At 47.8% G+C, this 25,981-nt stretch overlaps 1 protein-coding gene across 1 annotated transcript; it reads left to right on the forward strand.

Moving 5' to 3' along the window:
• The first annotated feature begins 271 nt into the window (after positions 1-271).
• On the forward strand, positions 272-1,331 carry LOC115187719 (neurofilament medium polypeptide-like). The gene is made up of 2 exons (XM_029746713.1): positions 272-1,079; positions 1,268-1,331. Exon 1 carries the CDS (start codon positions 482-484, stop codon positions 1,034-1,036), a length of 555 nt encoding a protein of 184 aa, XP_029602573.1. The 5' UTR covers positions 272-481; the 3' UTR covers positions 1,037-1,079; positions 1,268-1,331.
• Positions 1,332-25,981: the final 24,650 nt, after the last annotated feature.

A 25,981-nucleotide genomic window follows, 5' to 3' on the forward strand; every position in this document is an offset into this window, starting at 1 on the left:
CACGTACATTGAACAACACAGCAGCTTTTCAGCATGTTTTTTTATTTCTGTATTACCAAAAAAATCTATTTTACAATGGAGGTCAATAGGAAGAACGTTGGACTATGGCTCTGCCCAGAACTAAGAACACACAACGGACAATTCATGGAATTAACATCGATAGGACATTTCCATTGTCATTTGGAATGTTCTATCAGCTGATGCTGGTTTCCATGGTAATATAGAATGTTCATTCAAATGATACAAAGTAACTGATGTGGCTCATAGAATGTATTTTTTTGAAATGTCAGTTGAGTTGACACAACAAATCACAGCATAGATTGAGTGGAACACCTGCTATTGCTTCTTGCTGTGCTCCTGATAACACTCACAATGGCTGCCAGTCCACCAATAATGGCTGCCAGTCCACCAATAATGGCGTATTCATTTGAATGGGGAGGGCCGTTCTACTCTTTCTAATTCTGTTATTTGACATTTGACCATGGAAGGAGGACCACGCAAAGGATCCGCCAAGTGGTGGTTCTGCTATTGTTTTCTGTGCTGTGCCTCCCTTGATGTGTACGACGGCCCAATCATCTTTAATGGAAGACTGCGATCAGACAATGAAAATCCAGAGTTTATTGAGGACCTGCACAACATTGTTGACAAGAGAGACTCTGAAACAGATGGCCATAGTTGGTCTGATACAAGAAGATCAGCCATAGAAGTAGTGGACCAAGAAATTACTGCAAACATTGACTGCACAGGTTCAATATCTGTTCAGTCATGGAACATGGAACAGGCCATCCTGTCCTCGGACAAGGAGGAACCAGACACAGACCAGGAAGAGAAAGAGAGAGACTCCTCCCCTTGCTTGATAGTCCCGCCCACTGCCCCTCTGGGCATCACCTACATTCCTGTAATGCTTTACGACCTGGAACAAGAGCAACAGGAGGAGGGAGAGGAGGAGGAGAAGGAGGAGGAGAGCCAGGGAGAGAATGAGCAGGTAGAGGAGAGTGGTGAGGAGACCAACTTCCCTGCTGCTGGTCAGGAGTGAACTGCTAGAGGAAGACATCGGTGGGCCTCAGTGCTCTCTGCTGGTCAGTGGATGTACTGTAGAATAGGGCTCTGGTCAAAGGTAGTGCACTATGTGAGGAATAGGCAGCCATTTGGCACACAGTCGTGTCCTGTCCTGTAGTGTCAGAGGATATAATTATGTGTTGCTTGTGTTGATAATCATTGGCCATTTCTGCAATCTCATAAGTAAAACATGTCTTCCTCTTTGCAGATGAGACACCTCAAGGTGGAGCTTCATTTCATGGATTAAAATATGTATTCTGTAGTAAACATGATCTGTTTTGTTGACTGGTGTGTGTTTGTATTCTTGGTTGTCTATGAGAGCTGCCTGAAGAGTTCTAACACAAGCTGAAGACCAGAAGCATGGTCATGCAATGTTCTAAAATCTGGAAATATGAAGGAAAGGAATACATTTTCCCCTCCTACAGTCATACAGCACAGTATGTGCAGAACAGTGTTGCATAGACAGACTGGTATAATGGAACAGGACTAAATAAACAAAGTTCTCCATATCACACCACAGAGTTCTCCATATCACACCAAAGAGTTCTCCATATCACACTTCAGAGTTCTCCATATCACACCACAGAGTTCTCCATATCACACCTCAGAGTTCTCCATATCACACCACAGAGTTCTCCATATCACACCACAGAGTTCTCCATATCCCACCTCAGTGTTCTCCATATCACACCACAGAGTTCTCCATATCACACCTCAGAGTTCTCCAATTCACACCTCAGAGTTATCCATATCACACCACAGAGTTCTCCATATCACACCACAGTGTTCTCCATATCACACCTCAGAGTTCTCCATATCACACCACAGAGTTCTCCAATTCACACCTCAGAGTTATCCATATCACACCACAGAGTTCTCCATATCACACCACAGAGTTCTCCAATTCACACCTCAGAGTTATCCATATCACACCAAAGAGTTCTCCATATCACATCACAGTGTTCTCCATATCACACCACAGTGTTCTCCATATCACACCTCAGTGTTCTCCATGTCACACCACAGAGTTCTCCATATCACACCTCAGAGTTCTCCATATCACACCACAGAGTTCTCCATATCACACCACAGTGTTCTCCATATCACACCACAGAGTTCTCCATATCACACCACAGTGTTCTCCATATCACACCTCAGAGTTCTCCATATCACACCACAGAGTTCTCCATATCACACCTCAGAGTTCTCCATATCACACCTCAGTGTTCTCCATATCACACCACAGAGTTCTCCATACCACACCACAGAGTTCTCCATATCACACCACAGAGTTCTCCATATCACACCTCAGTGTTCTCCATATCACACCACAGAGTTCTCCATATCACACCACAGAGTTCTCCATATCACACCTCAGTGTTCTCTATATCACACCTCAGTGTTCTCCATGTCACACCACAGAGTTCTCCATATCACACCTCAGAGTTCTCCATATCACACCACAGAGTTCTCCATATCACACTTCAGAGTTCTCCATATCACACCACAGAGTTCTCCATATCACACCACAGTGTTCTCCATATCACACCACAGAGTTCTCCATGTCACACCACAGTGTTCTCCATATCACACCACAGAGTTCTCCATATCACACCACAGTGTTCTCCATATCACACCTCAGAGTTCTCCATATCACACCACAGTGTTCTCCATATCACACCACAGAGTTCTCCATATCACACCACAGTGTTCTCCATATCACACCTCAGAGTTCTCCATATCACACCTCAGAGCTCTCCATATCACACCACAGTGTTCTCCATATCACACCTCAGTGTTCTCCATATCACACCTCAGAGTTCTCCATATCACACCTCAGTGTTCTCCATGTCACACCACAGAGTTCTCCATATCACACCACAGTGTTCTCCATATCACACCACAGAGTTCTCCATATCACACCTCAGAGTTCTCCATATCACACCTCAGAGTTCTCCATATCACACCTCAGAGTTCTCCATATCACACCTCAGTGTTCTCCATGTCACACCACAGAGTTCTCCATATCACACCTCAGTGTTCTCCATATCACACCTCAGTGTCTCCATGTCACACCACAGAGTTCTGCATGTCACACCACAGAGTTCTCCATATCACACCACAGGTACTGTATAGGCTACACCAGATGATGAATACAGTCTCAGAGAGCCATGCCCCATAAAGAATTTTTGCACAAGGTAAGACTACAAACGGCAACAGGACCAACAGAAACCATATTGGACTGAATGTGAGAGAAGAGATGTTTCCATATTCATATAGTCTAACTATATCCCTTGTTCCAGCTCTGTGAAGGGTTGTCGAGAGTGTTTGATGTTGCTTTACAATTAATGAGGTTGAGAGGTGAAACAGCTGTGTGAGGCTCAGAACTGGTTCCACACACACACACAACACACACACACACACACACACACACACACACACACACACACACACACACACACACACACACACACACACACACACACACACACACACACACACACACACACACACACACACACACACACACACACACAGCTAGGCAGGCAGTCAGTCAGCACAGCCACACTGTAACTATAGCCAGAGCCGGTCTGTAATCTATAATTTAACAGGGATTGAGTTTATTCTCAAATCCACTGAACAGAGGAGAACAGGAAGGAGAGGAAGGGGGCGCCGAGGGGAGGGGAGGCCCTCCAACCTCATTGTGGTTACGGGGCCTGACTATACAGTCGTCTTTGGTCTCTCTCTCGCTCTCTCTCTCTCTGTTTATCATTCTGTCATGCTCTCGTTTTCTATTCTTCTCTCTCTCTGTCTTTCTGTCTTTCACTTGCTTACTCTCTCCTTATTCGTTCTCCCTCCCTCTCCTCCTCTCTCTCTCCTTTCGCTCTCTCTCTTTCTCTCTCTTTATTCGTTCTCCCTCCCTCTCCTCCTCTCTCTCTCCTTTCGTTCTCTCTCTTTCTCTCTCTTTATTCGTTCTCCCTCCCTCTCCTCCTCTCTCTCTCCTTTCGCTCTCTCTCTTTCTCTCTCTTTATTCGTTCTCCCTCCCTCTCCTCCTCTCTCTCTCCTTTCGCTCTCTCTCTTTCTCTCTCTTTATTCGCTCTCCCTCCCTCTCCTCCTCTCTCCTTTCGCTCTCTCTCTTTCTCTCTCTTTATTCGTTCTCCCTCCCTCTCCTTTCGCTCTCTCTCTTTCTCTCTCTTTATTCGTTCTCCCTCCCTCTCCTCCTCTCTCTCTCCTTTCGCTCTCTCCCTTTCTCTCTCTTTATTCCTTCTTTCTCTCTCCAACTGTTTGTTTATGATGACAGAATTCTAGTTACAAGACCACAATAAGCTTCCATTACGAAACTCTGATTGAGTATTATAAACAGCTTTATATGCAGAATCTGAAAGGGAAATTGAAACTAGAAGCTCACTACCCTCTGCTAACCTGTGTGAATCAGTCAGTCATATGTAATAAAGGCTATTTGTATGATAATAACAATCATAACACCAGAGTGTAATTTCTGGGTAAATAGAACCCCAGCAGGACATCTAGGAACAGGAAACAATCTAAATTCATTTTTTGGAAACTACTCTCTGCCAGTAAACCCATGCAAATGCAATGCACAGTAAGTAGCCTGTTTACATGAATGTATGCACACCCTCATTACAACATACTGTACCAGCCCAGGGGACAGCTTCATTCACTTCATGATTATTACTCATTTATGTTGTACTGCACTTTGAAATCAGAATGATGTTATCGTTTCATAATGATAGCAATGTAAATAGCAGCACAAGGGAACATTATACTTCTATACTACTCTATACTACACTATACTACACTATACTATGCTATGTTATACTACACTATACTACACTACACCACACTATACTACTCTATACCACACTATACCACTCTATACCACACTATACCACTCTATACTATGCTATACTACAATATGCTATACTATACTATGCTATACTACTCTATACTACACTATACCGCACTACACTACACTATACTACACCATACTTCTATACTACTCTATACCACACTATACTATGCTATGCTACACTATACTTCTATACTACTCTATACTACACTATACTACACTGTACCATGCTATGCTATACTATACATTTACATTTACATTTACGTCATTTAGCAGACGCTCTTATCCAGAGCGACTTACAAACTGGTGCATTCACCTTATGATATCCAGTGGAACCACTTTACAATAGTACATCTACATCTTTTTGGGGGGGAGGGTCGGGGGGGGGTTAGAAGGATTACTTTATCCTATCCCAGGTATTCCTTAAAGAGGTGGGGATTCAGGTGTCTCCGGAAGGTGGTGATTGACTCCGCTGTCCAGGCGTCGTGAGGGAGCTTGTTCCACCATTGGGGTGCCAGAGCAGCGAACAGTTTTGACTGGGCTGAGCGGGAACTGTGCTTCCGCAGAGGTAGGGAGGCGAGCAGGCCAGAGGTGGATGAACGCAGTGCCCTTCTTTGGGTGTAGGGACTGATCAGAGCCTGAAGGTACGGATGTGCCGTTCCCCTCACAGCTCCGTAGGCAAGCACCATAGTCTTGTAGCAGATGCGAGCTTCAACTGGAAGCCAGTGGAGTGTGCGGAGGAGCGGTGTGACGTGAGAGAACTTGGGAAGGTTGAACACCAGACGGGCTGCGGCGTTCTGGATGAGTTGTAGGGGTTTAATGGCACAGGCAGGGAGCCCCGCCGACAGCGAGTTGCAGTAATCCAAACGGGAGATGACAAGTGCCTGGATTAGGACCTGCGCCGCTTCCTGTGTGAGGCAGGGTCGTACTCTGCGAATGTTGTAGAGCATGAACCTACAGGATCGGGTCACCGCCTTGATGTTAGCGGAGAACGACAGGGTGTTGTCCAGGGTCACGCCAAGGCTCTTAGCACTCTGGGAGGAGGACACAATGGAGTTGTCAACCGTAATGGCGAGATCATGGAACGGGCAGTCCTTCCCCGGGAGGAAGAGCAGCTCCGTCTTGCCGAGGTTCAGCTTGAGGTGGTGATCCGACATCCACACTGATATGTCTGCCAGACATGCAGAAATGCGATTCGCCACCTGGTTATCAGAAGGGGGAAAGGAGAAGATTAATTGTGTGTCGTCTGCGTAGCAATGATAGGAGAGACCATGTGAGGATATGACAGAGCCAAGTGACTTGGTGTATAGCGAGAATAGGAGAGGGCCTAGAACTGAGCCCTGGGGGATACCAGTGGTGAGAGCATGTGGTGCGGAGACGGATTCTCACCACGCCACCTGGTAGGAGCGACCTATCAGGTAGGACGCAATCCAAGAGTGAGCTGCGCCGGAGATGCCCAACTCGGAGAGGGTGGAGAGGAGTATCTGATGGTTGACAGTATCAAAGGCAGCAGATAGGTCTAGAAGGATGAGAGCAGAGAGAGAGTTAGCTTTAGCAGTGCGGAGAGCCTCCGTGACACAGAGAAGAGCAGTCTCAGTTGAATGAAACCTGTCTTGAAACCTGACTGATTAGGATCAAGAAGGTCATTCTGAGAGAGATAGCAAGAGAGCTGGCCAATGACGGCACGCTCAAGAGTTTTGGAGAGGAAAGAAAGAAGGGATACTGGTCTGTAGTTGTTGACATCGGAGGGATCGAGTGTAGGTTTTTTGAGAAGGGGTGCAACTCTCGCTCTCTTGAAGACGGAAGGGACGTAGCCAGCGGTCAAGGATGAGTTGATGAGCGAGGTGAGGTAAGGGAGAAGGTCACCGGAAATGGTCTGGAGAAGAGAGGAGGGGATAGGGTCAAGCGGGCAGGTTGTTGAGCGGCCGGCCGTCACAAGTCGCAAGATTTCATCTGGAGAGAGAGGGGAGAAAGAGGTCAAAGCATAGGGTAGGGCAATGTGAGCAGGACCAGCGGTGTCGTTTGACTTAACAAACGAGGATCGGATGTCGTCAACCTTCTTTTCAAAATGGTTGACAAAGTCATCCGCAGAGAGGGAGGAGGGGGGGGAGGGGGAGGAGAATTCAGGAGGGAGGAGAAGGCGGCAAAGAGCTTCCTAGGGTTAGAGGCAGATGCTTGGAATTTAGAGTGGTAGAAAGTGGCTTTAGCAGCAGAAACAGAGGAAGAAAATGTGGAGAGGAGGGAGTGAAAAGATGCCAGATCCGCAGGGAGGCTAGTTTTCCTCCATTTCCGCTCGGCTGCCTGGAGCCCTGTTCTGTGAGCTCGCAATGAGTCGTCAAGCCATGGAGCAGGAGGGGAGGACCGAGCCGACCGGGAGGATAGGGGACATAGAGAGTCAAAGGATGCAGAAAGGGAGGAGAGGAGGGTTGAGGAGGCAGAATCAGGAGATTGGTTGGAGAAGGATTGAGCAGAGGGAAAAGATGATAGGATGGAAGAGGAGAGAATAGCAGGAGAGAGAGAGTGAAGGTTGCGACGGCGCAGTACCATCTGAGTAGGGGCAGAGTGAGTAGTGTTGGAGGAGAGCGAGAGGGAAAAGGATACAAGGTAGTGGTCGGAGACTTGGAGGGGAGTTGCAGTGAGATTAGTAGAAGAACAGCATCTAGTAAAGATGAGGTCAAGCGTATTGCCTGCCTTGTGAGTAGGAGGGACGGTGAGAGGGTGAGGCCAAAAGAGGAGAGGAGTGGAAAGAAGGAGGCAGAGAGAAATGAGTCAAAGGTAGACGTAGGGAGGTTAAAGTCACCCAGAATTGTGAGGGGTGTGCCATCCTCAGGAAAGGAACTTATCATGGCGTCAAGCTCATTGATGAACTCTCCAAGGGAACCTGGAGGGCGATAAATGATAAGGATGTTAAGCTTGAATGGGCTAGAGACTGTGACAGCATGGAATTCAAAGGAGGAGATAGACAGATGGGTCAGGGGATAAAGAGAGAATGTCCACTTGGGAGAGATGAGGATTCCAGTCCCACCACAACGCTGACCAGATGCTCTCGGGGTATGCGAGAACACGTAGTCAGACAAGGAGAGAGCAGTAGGAGTAGCAGTGTTTTCTGTGGTAATCCATGTTTCCGTCAGCACCAAGAAGTCGAGGGACTGGAGGGTAGCATAGACTGAGATGAACTCTGCCTTGTTGGCCGCAGACCGGCAGTTCCAGAGGCTGCCGGAGACCTGGAACTCCACGTGGGTCGTGCGCGCTGGGACCACCAGGTTAGAGTGGCAGCGGCCATGCGGTGTGAAGCGTTTGTGTGGCCTGTGCAGAGAGTAGAGAACAGGGATAGACAGACACATAGTTGACAGGATACTACAGGAGAGGCTACGCTAATGCAAAGGAGATTGGAATGAAAATTAACTAAACAACTGGGGAAGCGAGAGAGCAGGGCCTCCCTCACTAACCATTCACTGAAACACTCAAATATAACTATTCCAACTTCCACTTAGAAATTATAATTGCTGTAAACTACAGTGGTTCAATGTTTCCAGGAATAGGCTCAAACTTAGTTTATTCAGTTAGATAACTTGGTACAGTATTCTTCCGTGAAATCCACCCAGTGCACCGTATCCTATAGCTAACTAGCATGCTAGCATCCAATAACACACGGTTAGCACCAATACTTGGTTACAACAAACTATCAATGGATCATTCGTGGCCGTGTCTAGTTCCTTTCACAACGCAGAAGTAATTAAACGTTGGCTAGCTAACACAAAGTCAGTCCTGCTAGCTACACAAGTGGACTACACAACTCGAAAGTTTACGTTGCAAAAATCTTATTGACTAAAAATGATACAGTACTGCTAGCTGGTAGCGTTGGCTAGCTAGCAGTGGCTGCATTTACCTTTATCTTTGATACAAAGACAACTATGTAGCTAGCTAACGTCACACTAATCAAATCGTTCTGTTGTAATTTATTTAGTTTCTACAGTACTGCTAGTTGGTAAAGTTGACTAGCTAGCAGTGGCTGTGGTGTTGTGATGTTGACGCCGTTTGGAAAACGGCGCGAACGAACGAATAAAGCTGCCTAGCTGGCTAGCTAACCTTGTTAGTTTCTCAAAGTTAGTTTCTCAAAGCTACACCTACACCTTTATACCACACTATACTACACTATACTACACTATACTACACTATACTATGCTATACTACACTATGCCACACTATACTACTCTATACTACACAATACTACACTATGCAACGCTACCCACCCATTCTAAATACAATTATGACTGTATAAATCAACCTGGACTGAGGAGTAGCAGTAACATAGTAAATGTACATCTGTCTCCATTCATTTTTAAATTGTTTTATTTAACCTAAATTTAACTAAGCAAGTCAGTTAAGAACAAATTCTTATTTACAATGACGGCCTTGGAACAGTGGGTTAACTGCCTTGTTCAGGGGCAGAACGTCAGATGTTTACCTTGTCTACTCGGGGATTCAATCTAGCAACCTTTCGGTTACTGGCCTAATGCTCTCGCCCACTAGGCTACCTGCCGCCCATCATTTAGTATGACATGTTACGTTTTGTTTGCATTCATTTGTGGATGTCCATCATCCATTTCGTATATGATATGTTATGAATTGGCTAGGTGGCTAACGCTAACGTTATCTCGGTGACTAACGTTAGCTAGGCTAGGAATTAGGGGTTAAGGTTAGGGTTAAGGTTAGGGTAAGGGTTAGGTGTTAGCTAAAATGCAAAGTAGTTGCAAAGTAGCTAATAATAAGTAAGTAGTAAGCAAATTAGCTAAAGTTGTCCATGATGAGATTCTAACACGCAACCTTTGGGTTGTTGGACGTTCTTGTTATACACCCACCCATCTACCCATCCACGTCCCTTCCCGTCAACATCCACAGACCTGAACCAGCCAGTCTGAACTGTTCAGTCAACATCCACAGATCTGAACTAGCCAGTCTGAACTGTTCAGTCAACATCCACAGATCTGAACCAGCCAGTGTGAACTGTTCAGTCAACATCCACAGGTCTGAACCAGCCAGTGTGAACTGCTCAGTCAACATCAACAGATCTGAGCCAGCCAGTGTGAACTGTTCAGTCAACATCCACAGATCTGAACCAGCCAGTGTGAACTGTTCAGTCAACATCCACAGATCTGAACCAGCCAGTGTGAACTGTTCAGTCAACATCCACAGATCTGAACCAGCCAGTGTGAACTGTTCAGTCAACATCCACAGACCTGAACCAGCCAGTCTGAACTGTTCAGTCAACATCCACAGATCTGAACCAGTCAGTGTGAACTGTTCAGTCAACATCCACAGATCTGAACTAGCCAGTGTGAACTGTTCAGTCAACATCCACAGACCTGAACGAGCCAGTCTGAACTGTTCAGTCAACAGCCACAGATCTGAACCAGCCAGTGTGAACTGTTCAGTCAACATCCACAGATCTGAACCAGCCAGTGTGAACTTCTCAGTCAACATCCACAGATCTGAACCAGCCAGTGTGAACTTCTCAGTCAACATCAACAGATCTGAACCAGCCAGTGTGAACTGTTCAGTCAACATCCACAGACCTGAACCAGCCAGTGTGAACTGATCAGTCAACATCCACAGATCTGAACCAGCCAGTGTGAACTGTTCAGTCAACATCCACAGGTCTGAGCCAGCCAGTGTGAACTGTTCAGTCAACATCCACAGATCTGAGCCAGCCAGTGTGAACTGTTCAGTCAACATCAACAGACCTGAACCAGCCAGTGTGAACTTTTCAGTCAACATCAACAGATCTGAACCAGCCAGTGTGAACTGTTCAGTCAACATCCACAGATCTGAGCCAGCCAGTGTGAACTGTTCAGTCAACATCCACAGACCTGAACCAGCCAGTGTGAACTTATCAGTCAACCTCCACAGATCTGAACCAGCCAGTCTGAACTGTTCAGTCAACATCCACAGATCTGAACCAGCCAGTGAGAACTTATCAGTCAACATCCACAGATCTGAACCAGCCAGTGTGAACTATTCAGTCAACCTCCACAGATCTGAACCAGTCAGTGTGAACTGTTCAGTCAACATCCACAGATCTGAACTAGCCAGTGTGAACTGTTCAGTCAACATCCACAGACCTGAACGAGCCAGTCTGAACTGTTCAGTCAACATCCACAGATCTGAACCAGCCAGTGTGAACTGTTCAGTCAACATCCACAGATCTGAACCAGCCAGTGTGAACTTCTCAGTCAACATCCACAGATCTGAACCAGCCAGTGTGAACTTCTCAGTCAACATCAACAGATCTGAACCAGCCAGTGTGAACTGTTCAGTCAACATCCACAGACCTGAACCAGCCAGTGTGAACTGATCAGTCAACATCCACAGATCTGAACCAGCCAGTGTGAACTGTTCAGTCAACATCCACAGGTCTGAGCCAGCCAGTGTGAACTGTTCAGTCAACATCCACAGATCTGAGCCAGCCAGTGTGAACTGTTCAGTCAACATCAACAGACCTGAACCAGCCAGTGTGAACTTTTCAGTCAACATCAACAGATCTGAACCAGCCAGTGTGAACTGTTCAGTCAACATCCACAGATCTGAGCCAGCCAGTGTGAACTGTTCAGTCAACATCCACAGACCTGAACCAGCCAGTGTGAACTTATCAGTCAACCTCCACAGATCTGAACCAGCCAGTCTGAACTGTTCAGTCAACATCCACAGATCTGAACCAGCCAGTGAGAACTTATCAGTCAACATCCACAGATCTGAACCAGCCAGTGTGAACTATTCAGTCAACCTCCACAGATCTGAACCAGCCAGTGTGAACAGTTCAGTCAACATCAACAGATCTGAACCAGCCAGTGTGAACTGTTCAGTCAACATCCACAGATCTGAACCAGCCAGTGTGAATTGTTCAGTCAACATCCACAGATCTGAGCCAGCCAGTCTTTAGAGGTGATGGAGGTTGACCACTGATCAGTCAACACCCACAGGTCTGAGCCAGCCAGTCTTTAGAGGTGATGGAGGTTGACCCCTGTTCAGTCAACACCCACAGGTCTGAGCCAGCCAGTCTTTAGAGGTGATGGAGGTTGACCCCTGTTCAGTCAACACCCACAGGTCTGAGCCAGCCAGTCTTTAGAGGTGATGGAGGTTGACCCCTGTTCAGTCAACACCCACAGGTCTGAGCCAGCCAGTCTTTAGAGGTGATGGAGGTTGACCTCTGCTCAGTCAACACCCACAGGTCTGAGCCAGCCAGTCTTTAGAGGTGATGGAGGTTTACCCCTGTTCAGTTAACACCCACAGGTCTGAGCCAGCCAGTCTTTAGAGGTGGTGGAGGTTGACCCCTGCTCAGTCAAGACCCTCAGGTCTGAGCCAGCCAGTCTTTAGAGGTGATGGAGAATGACCCCTGACCACAAGACATTGGATATAGTTAAGTTTGCAAAGTTCCAGTAATTGAAAAAAAAAAACACAGTTTTTCAAGAAATCCTGGTTGGAGGATTCGCCAGATTGCATGCGTATTCCCCACTGAAATGTCAACAGTGAAGAGGCGACTCCCACTCCTCTCTGGAATAGCCTTCATTTCTCAGAACAAGAATAGACGAGTTTCAGAAGAAAGTTCTTTGTTTCAGGTCATTTTGAGCCTGTAATCGAACCCACATATTATGACGCTCCAGATACTCAACTAGTCTAAAGAAGGCCAGTTTTATTGCTTCTTTAAGCAGAACAACAGTTTTCAGCTGTGCTAACATAATTGCAAAAGGGTTTTCTAATGATCAATTAGCCTTTTAAAATGCTAAACTTGGATTAGCTAACACAACGTGCCATTGGAACACAGGAGTGATGGTTACTAATAATGGGCCTCTGTACGCCTATGTAGATAATCCATTAAAAATCAGCCGTTTTCAGCTACAATAGTCATTTACAAAATTAACAATGTCTACACTGTATTTCTGATCAATTTGATGTTCTTTTAATGGACAAAGAAAATGGCTTTTTCAAAAACAAGGACATTTCTAAGTGACCTGGAGTTTTGGACCACTAGATCAGTTTTGACTGTAGAGGTGGTGGGGATTGCCCCCTGACTAGCAGGTATGCATCTAGTCTAAGGAGTAGTTGAAATACCTCTGTCACTTTGAGCTATACTGGGTATTAACCTCATGCATTAGCCTTTAGGTGAAACACACCAGGAGGCACCCATGCAGGCTGAGTTCAGCAGAGAGAGGAGGGCTGCGTCCCAAATGGCTGACCCTTTTCCCTGTATAATATACTATACCCTATGGGCCCTGGTCAAAAGTAGTGCACTATAAAGGGAATAGGGTGCCGTTTGTATTGTAACCCAGGTCTACATCTGTCTGTTCTGCCTCATGAATACATTCTTCTTCAGTATCCTTTGACCCAAAGACATGTACTATCAGATGCATGTATATTATATGGCTCTGTGTACAACTTTATGACAGCATAGTGAGGTCTTTGTAGGGCTGTGTAGCAGGTCACCAGAACATTAATATTCAGGATAACCCCCATGCTTACTCTGAGTGGATGATACATCTGATCGAGGGATGCCTCCTAAATGGCACCGTATTCCCTATATTTTTCACTATTTTACGCATCCCAGACTTCATTAGATTGACATGAATTAGCCAGGCAATCCATTGTTGGACAGGTCTAGACAGGAAGACAGGACGAGATTGTCACGCCCTGACCAGGTGAACTCTGCTATTTTGGTCAGGGTGTGGCATTTCTATGGTTTATTTTCTATGTTTTGGTTATAGCCTTTCTTTGTGTTTTATTTCTATGTTGGGCTCGGGGTGATTTCCCAATCAGACAGCTGTCGCTTGTTATGTCTGATTGGGGAATCACATTTAAGTTCCTTTTCCCCCACGATGTTTGTGGGTTGTTGTCTCTTTTGTTTGAGCAAGTTAACGTTTCGTCTATTCTTTGTCTGTTTTGGTAACGTGTTTATTTGTGTCTAAATAAACATGTGTTCGCTCCCAGCTGCGCTTTGGTCCGCTTCCTTATCACCCGACGATGAGCGTTACAGAACAACCCACCGAACCAGGACCAAGCAGCGGGAGGATAAGGAGCGCGAGAGATGGGCTCGCGAGGGGAAGGAGTTCTGGACCTGGGAGGAGATCATGTCGGGGAAAGGACCCTGGCGGAAGGATTCCCAGGTCGAGGAGGTGATGCCAGCCGGTGGAAGGAGTCGCAGGCGGCGGTCGAGGAGGCCCGGAAGACACCCCCAAGAAAATTTTGGGGGGGGGGGGCTAATGGGGTGGTCCGGAAGGGCAGAGGAAGAGCCCAGACCACTGCTCTCGTGGGGGATAACGGCGAAGGAGGAGGCAGAGATGTGGCAGGTCCTGGAGGACCTGCGTAGGGACAGCGTGGAGGAAGAGCCTTGGGTGGCAGAGGTGCGCACGGTATCGCCAGTGCGCCTGCACAGCCCAGTGCGCTCTGTGCCAGCGCCCCACATTTGCCGGGCTAGGGGGAGTGTTCAGCGAGGACGTGTTGTGCCGGCTCAGCGCTCCTGGCCTCCGGTGCCCCTTCTCGGTCCGATGTATCCTGCGCCGAGGACGCGCACTGTGTCTCCGGTACAGCTGCTCAGCCCAGTGCGTTCTGTGCCAGCGCTCCACACTTGCCAGGCTAAGGTGGGCGTTGAGCCAGAACGGGTGATGTCAGCTGTGCACTCCAGACCTCCAGTGCGCCTCCTCGGTCCAGGATATCCGGTGCCGCTTAGGCGCACTGTGTCGCCGGTGTGCGGTCACGGTCCAGCACGTCCTGTGCCAGCACCTCGCCCTTGCCGGGCGAATGTGGTGCGTGTCTACAGTCCAGTCCGGCCCTCCCTGCTCCCCGCACCAAGCCAGTGGTGCGTGTCCCCAGTCCTGTCCGGCCCATCCCTGCTCCCCGCACCAAGCCAGTGGTGCGTGTCCCCAGTCCTGTCCGGCCCATTCCTGCTCCCCGCACCAGGTTAGTGGTGCGTGTCCACAGTCCGGCCCGACCCGTCCCTGCTCCTTGCACCAAGCCCACGGTGCGTGTCCCCAGTCCTGTCCGGCCCATCCCTGTTCGCCGCACCAAGGCTACGGTGCGTGTCCACAGTCCGGCCCGACCCGTCCCTGCTCCTCGCACCAAGCCCACGGTGCGTGTCCTCAGTCCTGTCTGGCCCATCCCTGCTCCCCGCACCAAGCCAGTGGTGCGTGTGTCCAGTCCAGTCCGGCCCATCCCTGTTCGCCGCACCAAGGCTACGGTGCGTGTCCACAGTCCGGCCCGACCCGTCCCTGCTCCTCGCACCAAGCCCACGGTGCGTGTCCTCAGTCCTGTCTGGCCCATCCCTGCTCCCCGCACGAAGCCAGTGGTGCATGTGTCCAGTCCAGTCCGGCCCGTCCCTGCTCCTCGCACCAAGCCCACGGTGCGTGTCCCCAGTCCAGTCCGGCCCGTCCCTGCTCCCCGCACCAAGCCAGTGGTGCGTGTCCCCAGTCCAGTCCGGCCCGTCCCTGCTCCCCGCACCAAGCCAGTGGTGCGTGTCCCCAGTCCAGTCCGGCCCGTCCCTGCTCCCCGCACCAGGTTAGTGGTGCGTGTCCCCAGTCCTGTCCGGCCCATTCCTGTTCCCCGCACTAGGCCCACGGCGCGTGTCCACAGTCCGGCACGGCCTGTGTCCGGTCCACCGGGGACCAGTCCTGTTCCGGTCGGCGGCTCCGCTCCGGAGCCTGAGCATGCCGCTCCACCGTGGTCCAGTCCGGGCCAGAGGGGTAGGGCTAGGGTGGAGGCAGGGGGAGAAACACGCCCGGGGCCAGAGCCTCCACCGAGGGTGAGGCGCCCACCCGGGTCCCCCCCCCTAATAGACTTTAGGTTGGTGCGCCGGGAGTACGCACCGTTGGAGGGGGGGTACTGTCACGCCCTGACCAGGTGAACTCTGCTATTTTGGTCAGGGTGTGGCATTTCTATGGTTTATTTTCTATGTTTTGGTTATAGCCTTTCTTTGTGTTTTATTTCTATGTTGGGCTCGGGGGTGATTTCCCAATCAGACAGCTGTCGCTTGTTATGTTTGTTTGGGAATCACATTTAAGTTCCTTTTCCCCCACGATGTTTGTGGGTTGTTGTCTCTTTTGTTTGAGCAAGTTAACGTTTCGTCTATTCTTTGTCTCTTTTGGTAACGTGTTTATTTGTGTCTAAATAAACATGTGTTCGCTCCCAGCTGCGCTTTGGTCCGCTTCCTTATCACCCGACGATGAGCGTTACAGAGATAGGAAGGCTGGACTAGATAGGAAGGCTGGACTAGATAGGAAGGCAAGACTAGAAGACAGGACTAAAATACAGGACTAGATAGGAAGACAGGACTAGATAGGAAGAGGACTAGATAGGAAGACAGGACTAGATAGGAAGGCAGAACTAAAATACAGGACTAGATAGGAAGACAGGACTAGATAGGAAGGCAGAACTAAAATACAGGACTAGATAGGAAGGCTGGACTAGATAGGAAGGCAGAACTAAAATACAGGACTAGATAGGAAGACAGGACTAGATAGGAAGAGGACTAGATAGGAAGACAGGACTAGACAGGACTAGATAGGAAGGCAGAACTAAAATACAGGACTAGATAGGAAGACAGGACTTGATATTAAGACAGGACTAGACAAAAGACAGGACTCAGATTTAAACTGAACCACACAGGACCAAAAACAACAGAAAACAACAACATGAAGGACTATGACAACAGGGCTGCCCTCCTCTGCTGTTGCAACAGGTGTCACTGTGCTTGATAAAGAGCTTCCTTCCCTACGTACCCTGTCCCTTACCAGGATCGAACTAGGGATTCTCTGCCTCGCAAACACACAGGACTGCCCACTTGGAAACATTGTAGCCAATTCAACTATAGAAAAGGTACCAATTCAGTGGAGAGATTTCACGCTGGGGAGTGAGGTTACGAAGCGAACTCTGTTACACTGGCTGTGGTGATCGAACCTGGTGGTGATGATGATGCCCTGGTTGGGATCTGGTTGATGTAACCTGGTGGTGGTGATGTAACCTGGTGGTGGTGATGATGTCCTGGTTGGGATCTGGTTGATGTAACCTGGTGGTGGTGATGTAACCTGGTGGTGGTGATGATGTCCTGGTTGGGATCTGGTTGATGTAACCTGGTGGTGGTGATGTAACCTGGTGGTGGTGATGATGTCCTGGTTGGGATCTGGTTGATGTAACCTGGTGGTGGTGATGATGTCCTGGTTGGGATCTGATTGATGTAACCTGGTGGTGGTGATGATGCCCTGGTTGGGATCTGGTTGATGTAACCTGGTGGTGGTGATGTAACCTGGTGGTGGTGATGATGTCCTGGTTGGGATCTGGTTGATGTAACCTGGTGGTGGTGATGTAACCTGGTGGTGGTGATGTAACCTGGTGGTGATGATGATGCCCTGGTTGGGATCTGGTTGATGTAACCTGGTGGTGGTGATGTAACCTGGTGGTGGTGATGATGTCCTGGTTGGGATCTGGTTGATGTAACCTGGTGGTGGTGATGTAACCTGGTGGTGGTGATGTAACCTGGTGGTGATGATGATGCCCTGGTTGGGATCTGGTTGATGTAACCTGGTGGTGGTGATGATGCCCTGTTTGGGATCTGGATGATGTAACCTGGTGGTGGTGATGATGCCCTGGTTGGGATCTGGATGATGTAACCTGGTGGTGGTGATGATGTAACCTGGTTGGGATCTGGTTGATGTAACCTGGTGGTGGTTGATGTAACCTGGTGGTGATGATGATGCCCTGGTTGGGATCTGGTTGATGTAACCTGGTGGTGATGATGCCCTGGTTGGGATCTGGTTGATGTAACCTGGTGGTGATGATGATGCCCTGGTTGGGATCTGGTTGATGTAACCTGGTGGTGATGATGTCCTGGTTGGGATCTGGATGATGTAACCTGGTGGTGGTGATGATGCCCTGGTTGGGATCTGGTTGATGTAACCTGGTGGTGGTGATGTAACCTGGTGGTGGTGATGATGTCCTGGTTGGGATCTGGATGATGTAACCTGGTGGTGGTGATGTAACCTGGTGGTGGTGATGATGTCCTGGTTAGGATCTGGTTGATGTAACCTGGTGGTGATGATGATGCCCTGGTTGGGATCTGGTTGATGTAACCTGGTGGTGGTGATGAGTCCTGGTTGGGATCTGGATGATGTAACCTGGTGGTGGTGATGATGTCCTGGTTGGGATCTGGATGATGTAACCTGGTGGTGGTGATGATGCCCTGGTTGGGATCTGGTTGATGTAACCTGGTGGTGGTGATGATGTCCTGGTTGGGATCTGGATGATGTAACCTGGTGGTGGTGATGTAACCTGGTGGTGATGATGATGTCCTGGTTAGGATCTGGTTGATGTAACCTGGTGGTGATGATGATGTAACCTGGTGGTGATGATGATGTAACCTGGTGGTGGTGATGTAACCTGGTGGTGATGATGATGTCCTGGTTAGGATCTGGATGATGTAACCTGGTGGTGGTGATGTAACCTGGTGGTGGTGATGATGTCCTGGTTGGGATCTGGTTGATGTAACCTGGTGGTGATGATAATGTCCTGGTTGGGATCTGGTTGATGTAACCTGGTGGTGATGATGTCCTGGTTGGGATCTGGATGATGTAACCTGGTGGTGGTAATGATGTCCTGGTTGGGATCTGGATGATGTAACCTGGCGGTGGTGATGATGTCCTGGTTGGGATCTGGATGATGTAACCTGGCGGTGGTGATGATGTCCTGGTTGGGATCTGGTTGATGTAACCTGGTGGTGGTGATGTAACCTGGTGGTGGTGATGATGTCCTGGTTGGGATCTGGTTGATGTAACCTGGTGGTGATGATGATGTCCTGGTTGGGATCTGGTTGATGTAACCTGGTGGTGGTGATGTAACCTGGTGGTGGTGATGATGTCCTGGTTGGGATCTGGTTGATGTAACCTGGTGGTGGTGATGATGTCCTGGTTGGGATCTGGATGATGTAGCCTGGTGGTGGTGATGTAACCTGGTGGTGGTGATGATGTCCTGGTTGGGATCTGGTTGATGTAACCTGGTGGTGATGATGTCCTGGTTGGGATCTGGATGATGTAACCTGGTGGTGGTGATGATGTCCTGGTTGGGATCTGGATGATGTAACCTGGCGGTGGTGATGATGTCCTGGTTGGGATCTGGTTGATTGAACGTTAAAACAGAAGCTTAGCCCTCAGATCCATAGATCCAACTCCCCGTACAGCCGTACAGTACCACATATTCTCTGTGTGGATGTGGAAGGAACTCGGGTTGGTTCTTTTGTCTGCTCTATATCCTCTATATCTCTGTTTTTCTCTCTTCACGCCTCCCTTCACTCCAGGGCTCGGCATTCAAAAGGCTTTTGTGTGCAATAGAGAGACAAAGACTTCATTGATAAGAAGCAGTACGGCTCAGAAGTGATGTCATCCTATTCCTTATGACACAGACAGGAGGAACTGATGCTCGTCACCTTGTCACTACGCCCTTTTAACTGTTGTTATCCATTGCCTACTGCTACTCTATGGAGCAGAACACAAGCTACAGGTCTTTGAAAAGGCAGGCGGAGAAAAGGACTTCCAGCCATGACCTGGCACAGAAGTTCACATACAGAACTCAAGAAGATCTGCTGTCATGGTCAGAGGCAAAAAGAGCAACCCAAGACCGGCAATATTGGATAACTTTAGTACAGGCCCTATGTTCCTCCAGGAACTAAGAGGATAACTTTAGAACAGGCCCTATGTTCCTCCAGGAACTAAGAGGATAACTTTAGTGCAGGCCCCATGTTCCTGCAGGAACTAAGAGGATAACTTTAGTACAGGCCCTATGTTCCTCCAATAACTAAGAGGGTAACTTTAGTGCAGGCCCCATGTTCCTCCAGGAACTAAGAGGATAACTTTAGTACAGGCCCCATGTTCCTCCAATAACTAAGAGGATAACTTTAGTACAGGCCCTATGTTCCTCCAGGAACTAAGAGGATAACTTTAGAACAGGCCCTATATTCCTCCAGGAACTAAGAGGATAACTTTAGTGCAGGCCCTATGTTCATCCAGGAACTAAGAGGATAACTTTAGTGCAGGCCCCATGTTCCTCCAGGAACTAAGAGGATAACTTTAGTACAGGCCCTATGCTCCTCCAGGAACTAAGAGGATAACTTTAGTGCAGGCCCTATGTTCCTCCAGGAACTAAGAGGATAACTTTAGTGCAGGCCCCATGTTCCTCCAGGAACTAAGAGGATAACTTTAGTGCAGGTCCCATGTTCCTCCAGGAACTAAGAGGATAACTTTAGTGCAGGCCCTATGTTCCTCCAGGAACTAAGAGGATAACTTTAGTGCAGGCCCTATGTTTCTCCAGGAACTAAGAGGATAACTTTAGTGCAGGTCCCATGTTCCTCCAGGAACTAAGAGGATAACTTTAGTACAGGCCCTATGTTCCTCCAGGAACTAAGAGGATAACTTTAGTGCAGGCCCTATGTTCCTCCAGGAACTAAGAGGATAACTTTAGTGCAGGCCCCATGTTCCTCCAGGAACTAAGTGGATAACTTTAGTGCAGGCCCCATGTTCCTCCAGGAACTAAGAGGATAACTTTAGTGCAGGCCCTATGTTCCTCCAGGAACTAAGAGGATAACTTTAGTGCAGGCCCCATGTTCCTCCAGGAACTAAGAGGATAACTTTAGTACAGGCCCCATGTTCCTCCAGGAACTAAGAGGATAACTTTAGTACAGGCCCCATGTTCCTCCAGGAACTAAAAGGATTAAGTCTGTAAGTGATGTGTCCATTGCCCGTGGTCGGCCAAACAGTGCTCTCAGACATGACAAACAAGACTATATGCCAGGGTTCTGTGTTTGGTCAACATCGTCTCTGCTTTGGACACATGTAATGCAAAGAGAAATTGGGCGAGAGAGAGTATAAATACTGTAGAGGGTGGGGGGATTGAGAGAGAGAGAAGAGAAGGAGGGTAGTGGGGTGGTTGAGAGAGAAGAGAGATGGGGTAGTGGGGGGTATAGAGAGAGGAGAGATGGGGTAGTGGGGGGTATAGAGAGAGGAGAGATGGGGGTAGTGGGGGGTTGAGAGAGAGGAGAGATGGAGGGTGGGGGGTTGAGAGAGTGGAGAGATGGAGGGTTGGGGTGAGAGAGAGAGGAGAGATGGGTGGGGGTTGAGAGAGAGAGAGAGAGGAGAGGGTGGGGGTTAAGAGAGAAAAGAGAGATAGAGGGTGGGGGTTGAGAGAGAGAGGAGAGATAGAGGGTGGGGGTTGAGAGAGAGAGGAGAGATGGGGTGGGGGTTGAGAGAGAGAGGAGAGATAGAGGGTGGGGGTTGAGAGAGAGAGGAGAGATGGGGGTGGGGGTTGAGAGAGAGAGGAGAGATAGAGGGAGGGGGTTGAGAGAGAGAGGAGAGATAGAGGGTGGGGGTTAAGAGAGAGGAGAGATAGAGGGTGGGGGTTGAGAGAGAGAGGAGAGATAGAGGGAGGGGGTTGAGAGAGAGGAGAGATAGAGGGTGGGGGTTGAGAGAGAGAGGAGAGATAGAGGGTGGGGGTTGAGAGAGAGAGGAGAGATGGGGGGTGGGGGTTGAGAGAGAGAGGAGAGATAGAGGGTGGGGGTTGAGAGAGAGAGGAGAGATAAAGGGTGGGGGTTAAGAGAGAGGAGAGATAGAGGGTGGGGGTTGAGAGAGAGAGGAGAGATAGAGGGTGGGGGTTGAGAGAGAGAGGAGAGATAGAGGGAGGGGGTTGAGAGAGAGAGGAGAGATAGAGGGTGGGGGTTGAGAGAGAGAGGAGAGATAGAGGGTGGGGGTTGAGAGAGAGAGAGAGAGAGGAGAGGGTGGGGGTTAAGAGAGAAAGAGAGATAGAGGGAGGGGGTTGAGAGAGAGGAGAGATAGAGGGTGGGGGTTAAGAGAGAAAAGAGAGATAGAGGGTGGGGGTTGAGAGAGAGGAGAGATAGAAGGTGGGGGTTAAGAGAGAGGAGAGATAGAGGGTGGGGGTTGAGAGAGAGAGGAGATAGAGGGTGGGGGTTGAGAGAGAGAGGAGAGATAGAGGGTGGGGGGTGAGAGAGAGAGGAGAGATAGAGGAGAGGGTGGGGGTTGAGAGAGAGAGGAGAGATGGAGGGTGGGGGTTGAGAGAGAGAGGAGAGATAGAGGGTGGGGGTTGAGAGAGAGAGGAGAGATAGAGGGTGGGGTTGAGAGAGAGAGGAGAGATGGAGGGTGGGGGTTGAGAGAGAGGAGAGATAGAGGGTGGGTTGAGAGAGAGGAGAGATGGAGGGTGGGGGTTGAGAGAGAGAGGAGAGATGGAGGGTGGGGGTTGAGAGAGAGAGGAGAGATGGAGGGTGGGGTTGAGAGAGAGAGGAGAGATAGAGGGAGGGGGTTGAGAGAGAGAGGAGAGATGGAGGGTGGGGGTTGAGAGAGAGAGGAGAGATAGAGGGAGGGGGTTGAGAGAGAGAGGAGAGATAGAGGGTGGGGGTTTGAGAGAGAGAGGAGAGATAGAGGGAGGGGGTTGAGAGAGAGAGGAGAGATAGAGGGTGGGGGTTGAGAGAGAGGAGAGATAGAGGGTGGGGGTTAAGAGAGAGAGGAGAGATAGAGGGTGGGGGTTAAGTGTAGAAAAATAAGGAGAGGAGGAGGTCAGAGGTTGCTGCTCCCACACAGGACCTGAGGGCCCTCCTCTCCCCCCTCCTCTCCCCCCTCCAGGACCCCAGCCCTCTCCTCTGATACTAGTCTAGCCCCAGGACACATATCAACCATGGCAAACCTTTGTTTTACAACACTAATCTTTTCGTGGACAGACTACGTAAAGACTACGAGACCAAGACTATTACAACACTAACCCCACAGACAGTCTCACGATAACAGCAATGGGAACTCTGACAGTTTTAACGGGGTTTTTCACATCTGTTCAAAACTTCACACACAAAAACCACAGACAAGCAAGGTAATCCAGAGATTACTCATCAATCAATCAATCAATGTATTTATTGATTACTCATTTGTTTACTGGATGCTTGAAAAGGCCAACTTTAATATAGTTTTTTCCATCCACTCTTTGATTTGTGATATGTGTGTTCCTGTAGGTCTTCACATAGTCTCCTGCAGAGCTGTATCACTGAAACCTGTCACGTTGTTGCAGGGTGAAAAACAACATCTGAACTCATTTAAAATACATTCTGTTTTCTTTAAACATCAATAATGATCATCAATCTACAGTGACATCTTGAGGTGAACCCTGCTTTTTTCTTCACATCACATCTAAGCCCTGGTCCCAAGTGGCTCATCAATCTATGACTGAGCTCAACTCCCTCCTTTGGAGCACTTCAAGGTTCAACACTTCACAATTACACTTGATTAAAAGTCAATGTTGTATTTACAGGTAGCTAATACAACTTCATACTTTACGAATTATCACACATGTTCACCTGCAAAAAATATCTGCAACATATGTTTCTATGTAGCTATTGTCTCCAGCGCTCTCTGGTATCCTCATAACATTTAGATAGTGTATTTAGATTGGGGTTCCATGCATCGCGAATAAATGGAGAGATATATGCCATTCCAAGATAAACATGGTTTAGTTTGATGACCCAATGAAAAGAGTCCCACAGGTAGCTGCAGATTCCATTCCCCTCTGAATACCTTCCTAGCCTGGTCCCAGATCTGTTGTTCTCTAGCCAAGTACATCACTGTCCTTGTCCAGACAACATGCTGAGTCCCAAGGATTTGGCATGATAGCACAGACAGACTGCTCTGTCTATGGATTTGAGAGTGGTGACATTTCTTCAGGCCCATCCCTCAGCCTTTCAGTTATTGTTTCAACTAAGGATTGTAGCTTTAAAGAGTACTTCTAAAGAGGGAATTCATTTTCCTTTCTTCCACTGAGTCTGATCCTTCCTCATTTTCCTGTTCAAATCACATGTTATTGGTCCATACACATATTTAGCTGATGTGATTGGTCCATACACATATTTAGCTGATGTGATTGGTCCATACACATATTTAGCTGATGTGATTGGTCCATACACATATTTAGCTGATGTGATTGGTCCATACACATATTTAGCTGATGTGATTGGTCCATACACATATTTAGCTGATGTGATTGGACCATACACTATTGATTTAGCTGATGTGAATTGGTGGTACCATACACATAGTTAGCTGATGTGATTGGACCATAGCACATATTTAGCTGTATGTGATTGGTACCATACACATAATTTAAGCTGATGTGATTGGTCCATACACATATTTAGGGCTGATGTGATTTGGCCATACCACATATTAGCCTGATGTGATTGGACCATACACATATTTAGCTGATGTGATTGGTACCATACACATATTTAGCTGATGTGATTAGGTCAATACAACATAGTTAGCTTGATTGATTGGGTCACATACACAATATTTAGCTGGATGTTGATTGGTACACATACACATATTTAGCTTATGTGATTGGTACCATACACATACTTTTAGCTGATGGGAGTATGGGTCCATACACAGTATTAAGCTGAATGTGATTGGACCATACACATATTTAGCTGATGTGATTGGACCATACACATATTTAGCTGATGTGATTGGTCCATACACATATTTAGCTGATGTGATTGGTCCATACACATATTTAGCTTGTGTTATTGGTCACATACACATATTTCGCTGATGTGATTGGACCATACACATATTTAGCTGATGTGATTGGTCCATACACATATTTAGCTGATGTGATTGGTCCATACACATATTTAGCTGATGTGATTGGACCATACACATATTTAGCTGATGTGATTGGACCATACACATATTTAGCTGATGTGATTGGTCCATACACATATTTAGCTGATGTGATTGGTCCATACACATATTTAGCTGATGTTATTGGTCACATACACATATTTAGCTGATGTGATTGGTCCATACAGATATTTAGCTGATGTGATTGGTCCATACACATATTTAGCTGATGTGATTGGTCCATACACATATTTAGCTGATGTGATTGGTCCATACACATATTTAGCTGATGTTATTGGTCACATACACATATTTAGCTGATGTGATTGGTCCATACAGATATTTAGCTGATGTGATTGGTCCATACACATATTTAGCTGATGTGATTGGACCATACACATATTTAGCTGATGTGATTGGACCATACACATAATTAGCTGATGTGATTGGTCCATACACATAATTAGCTGATGTGATTGGTCCATACAGATATTTAGCTGATGTGATTGGTCCATACACATATTTAGCTGATGTGATTGGTCCATACACATATTTAGCTGATGTGATTGGTCCATACACATATTTAGCTGATGTTATTGGTCACATACACATATTTAGCTGATGTGATTGGTCCATACAGATATTTAGCTGATGTGATTGGTCCATACACATATTTAGCTGATGTGATTGGACCATACACATATTTAGCTGATGTGATTGGACCATACACATAATTAGCTGATGTGATTGGTCCATACACATAATTAGCTGATGTGATTGGTCCATACACATATTTAGCTGATGTTATTGCAGGTGTAGCAAAATTGATGACAGATTAGTGTTTTGGTCAACACACCACAAATACAACCAGAGTCTATCACTTACATTTCAGTCATTTTCTCAGACGCTCTAATCCAGAGATACATTTCTGTACCGGTCCCCTGTGGGAATCAAACCTACAACCCCGGCGTTGCAAGCACCATGCTCTACCAACTGAGCCACACGGGACCATCCAATAGTTTTCATATGTTTGGCATGACAGCACAGTCTGGCACTCAGGCTATTTCAGATATTTTGAGGTGGACACGCAATGGCCATTTATTGTGTAGTACTATAAATAACAATTTCAAAATGGACAATAATTAGTCTTGTAGCTAAATGAAAAGAGGGCTGGGTGGGAGGTGTGGGTGTCTACCGAGGGTCGTCACACCCACAGACACTAGTTGTTCCTGCCACAACCAGCAGCTGGATCTGGACAAACAAACCTCTCCTGTCATCACATGTTCAACCCAGACAATGTGTGGTAGTCTACTGATTACATGTTCAACCCAGACAATGTGTGGTAGTC

Source organism: Salmo trutta, unplaced genomic scaffold, assembly GCF_901001165.1.
Source record: "Salmo trutta unplaced genomic scaffold, fSalTru1.1, whole genome shotgun sequence".
Taxonomy (NCBI): domain Eukaryota; kingdom Metazoa; phylum Chordata; class Actinopteri; order Salmoniformes; family Salmonidae; genus Salmo; species Salmo trutta.

Coding starts and splice junctions, on each gene's coding strand:
- LOC115187719 (XM_029746713.1), top strand. CDS start 482: ATGGAAGGAGGACCACGCAAAGGATCCGCCAAGTGGTGGTTCTGCTAT.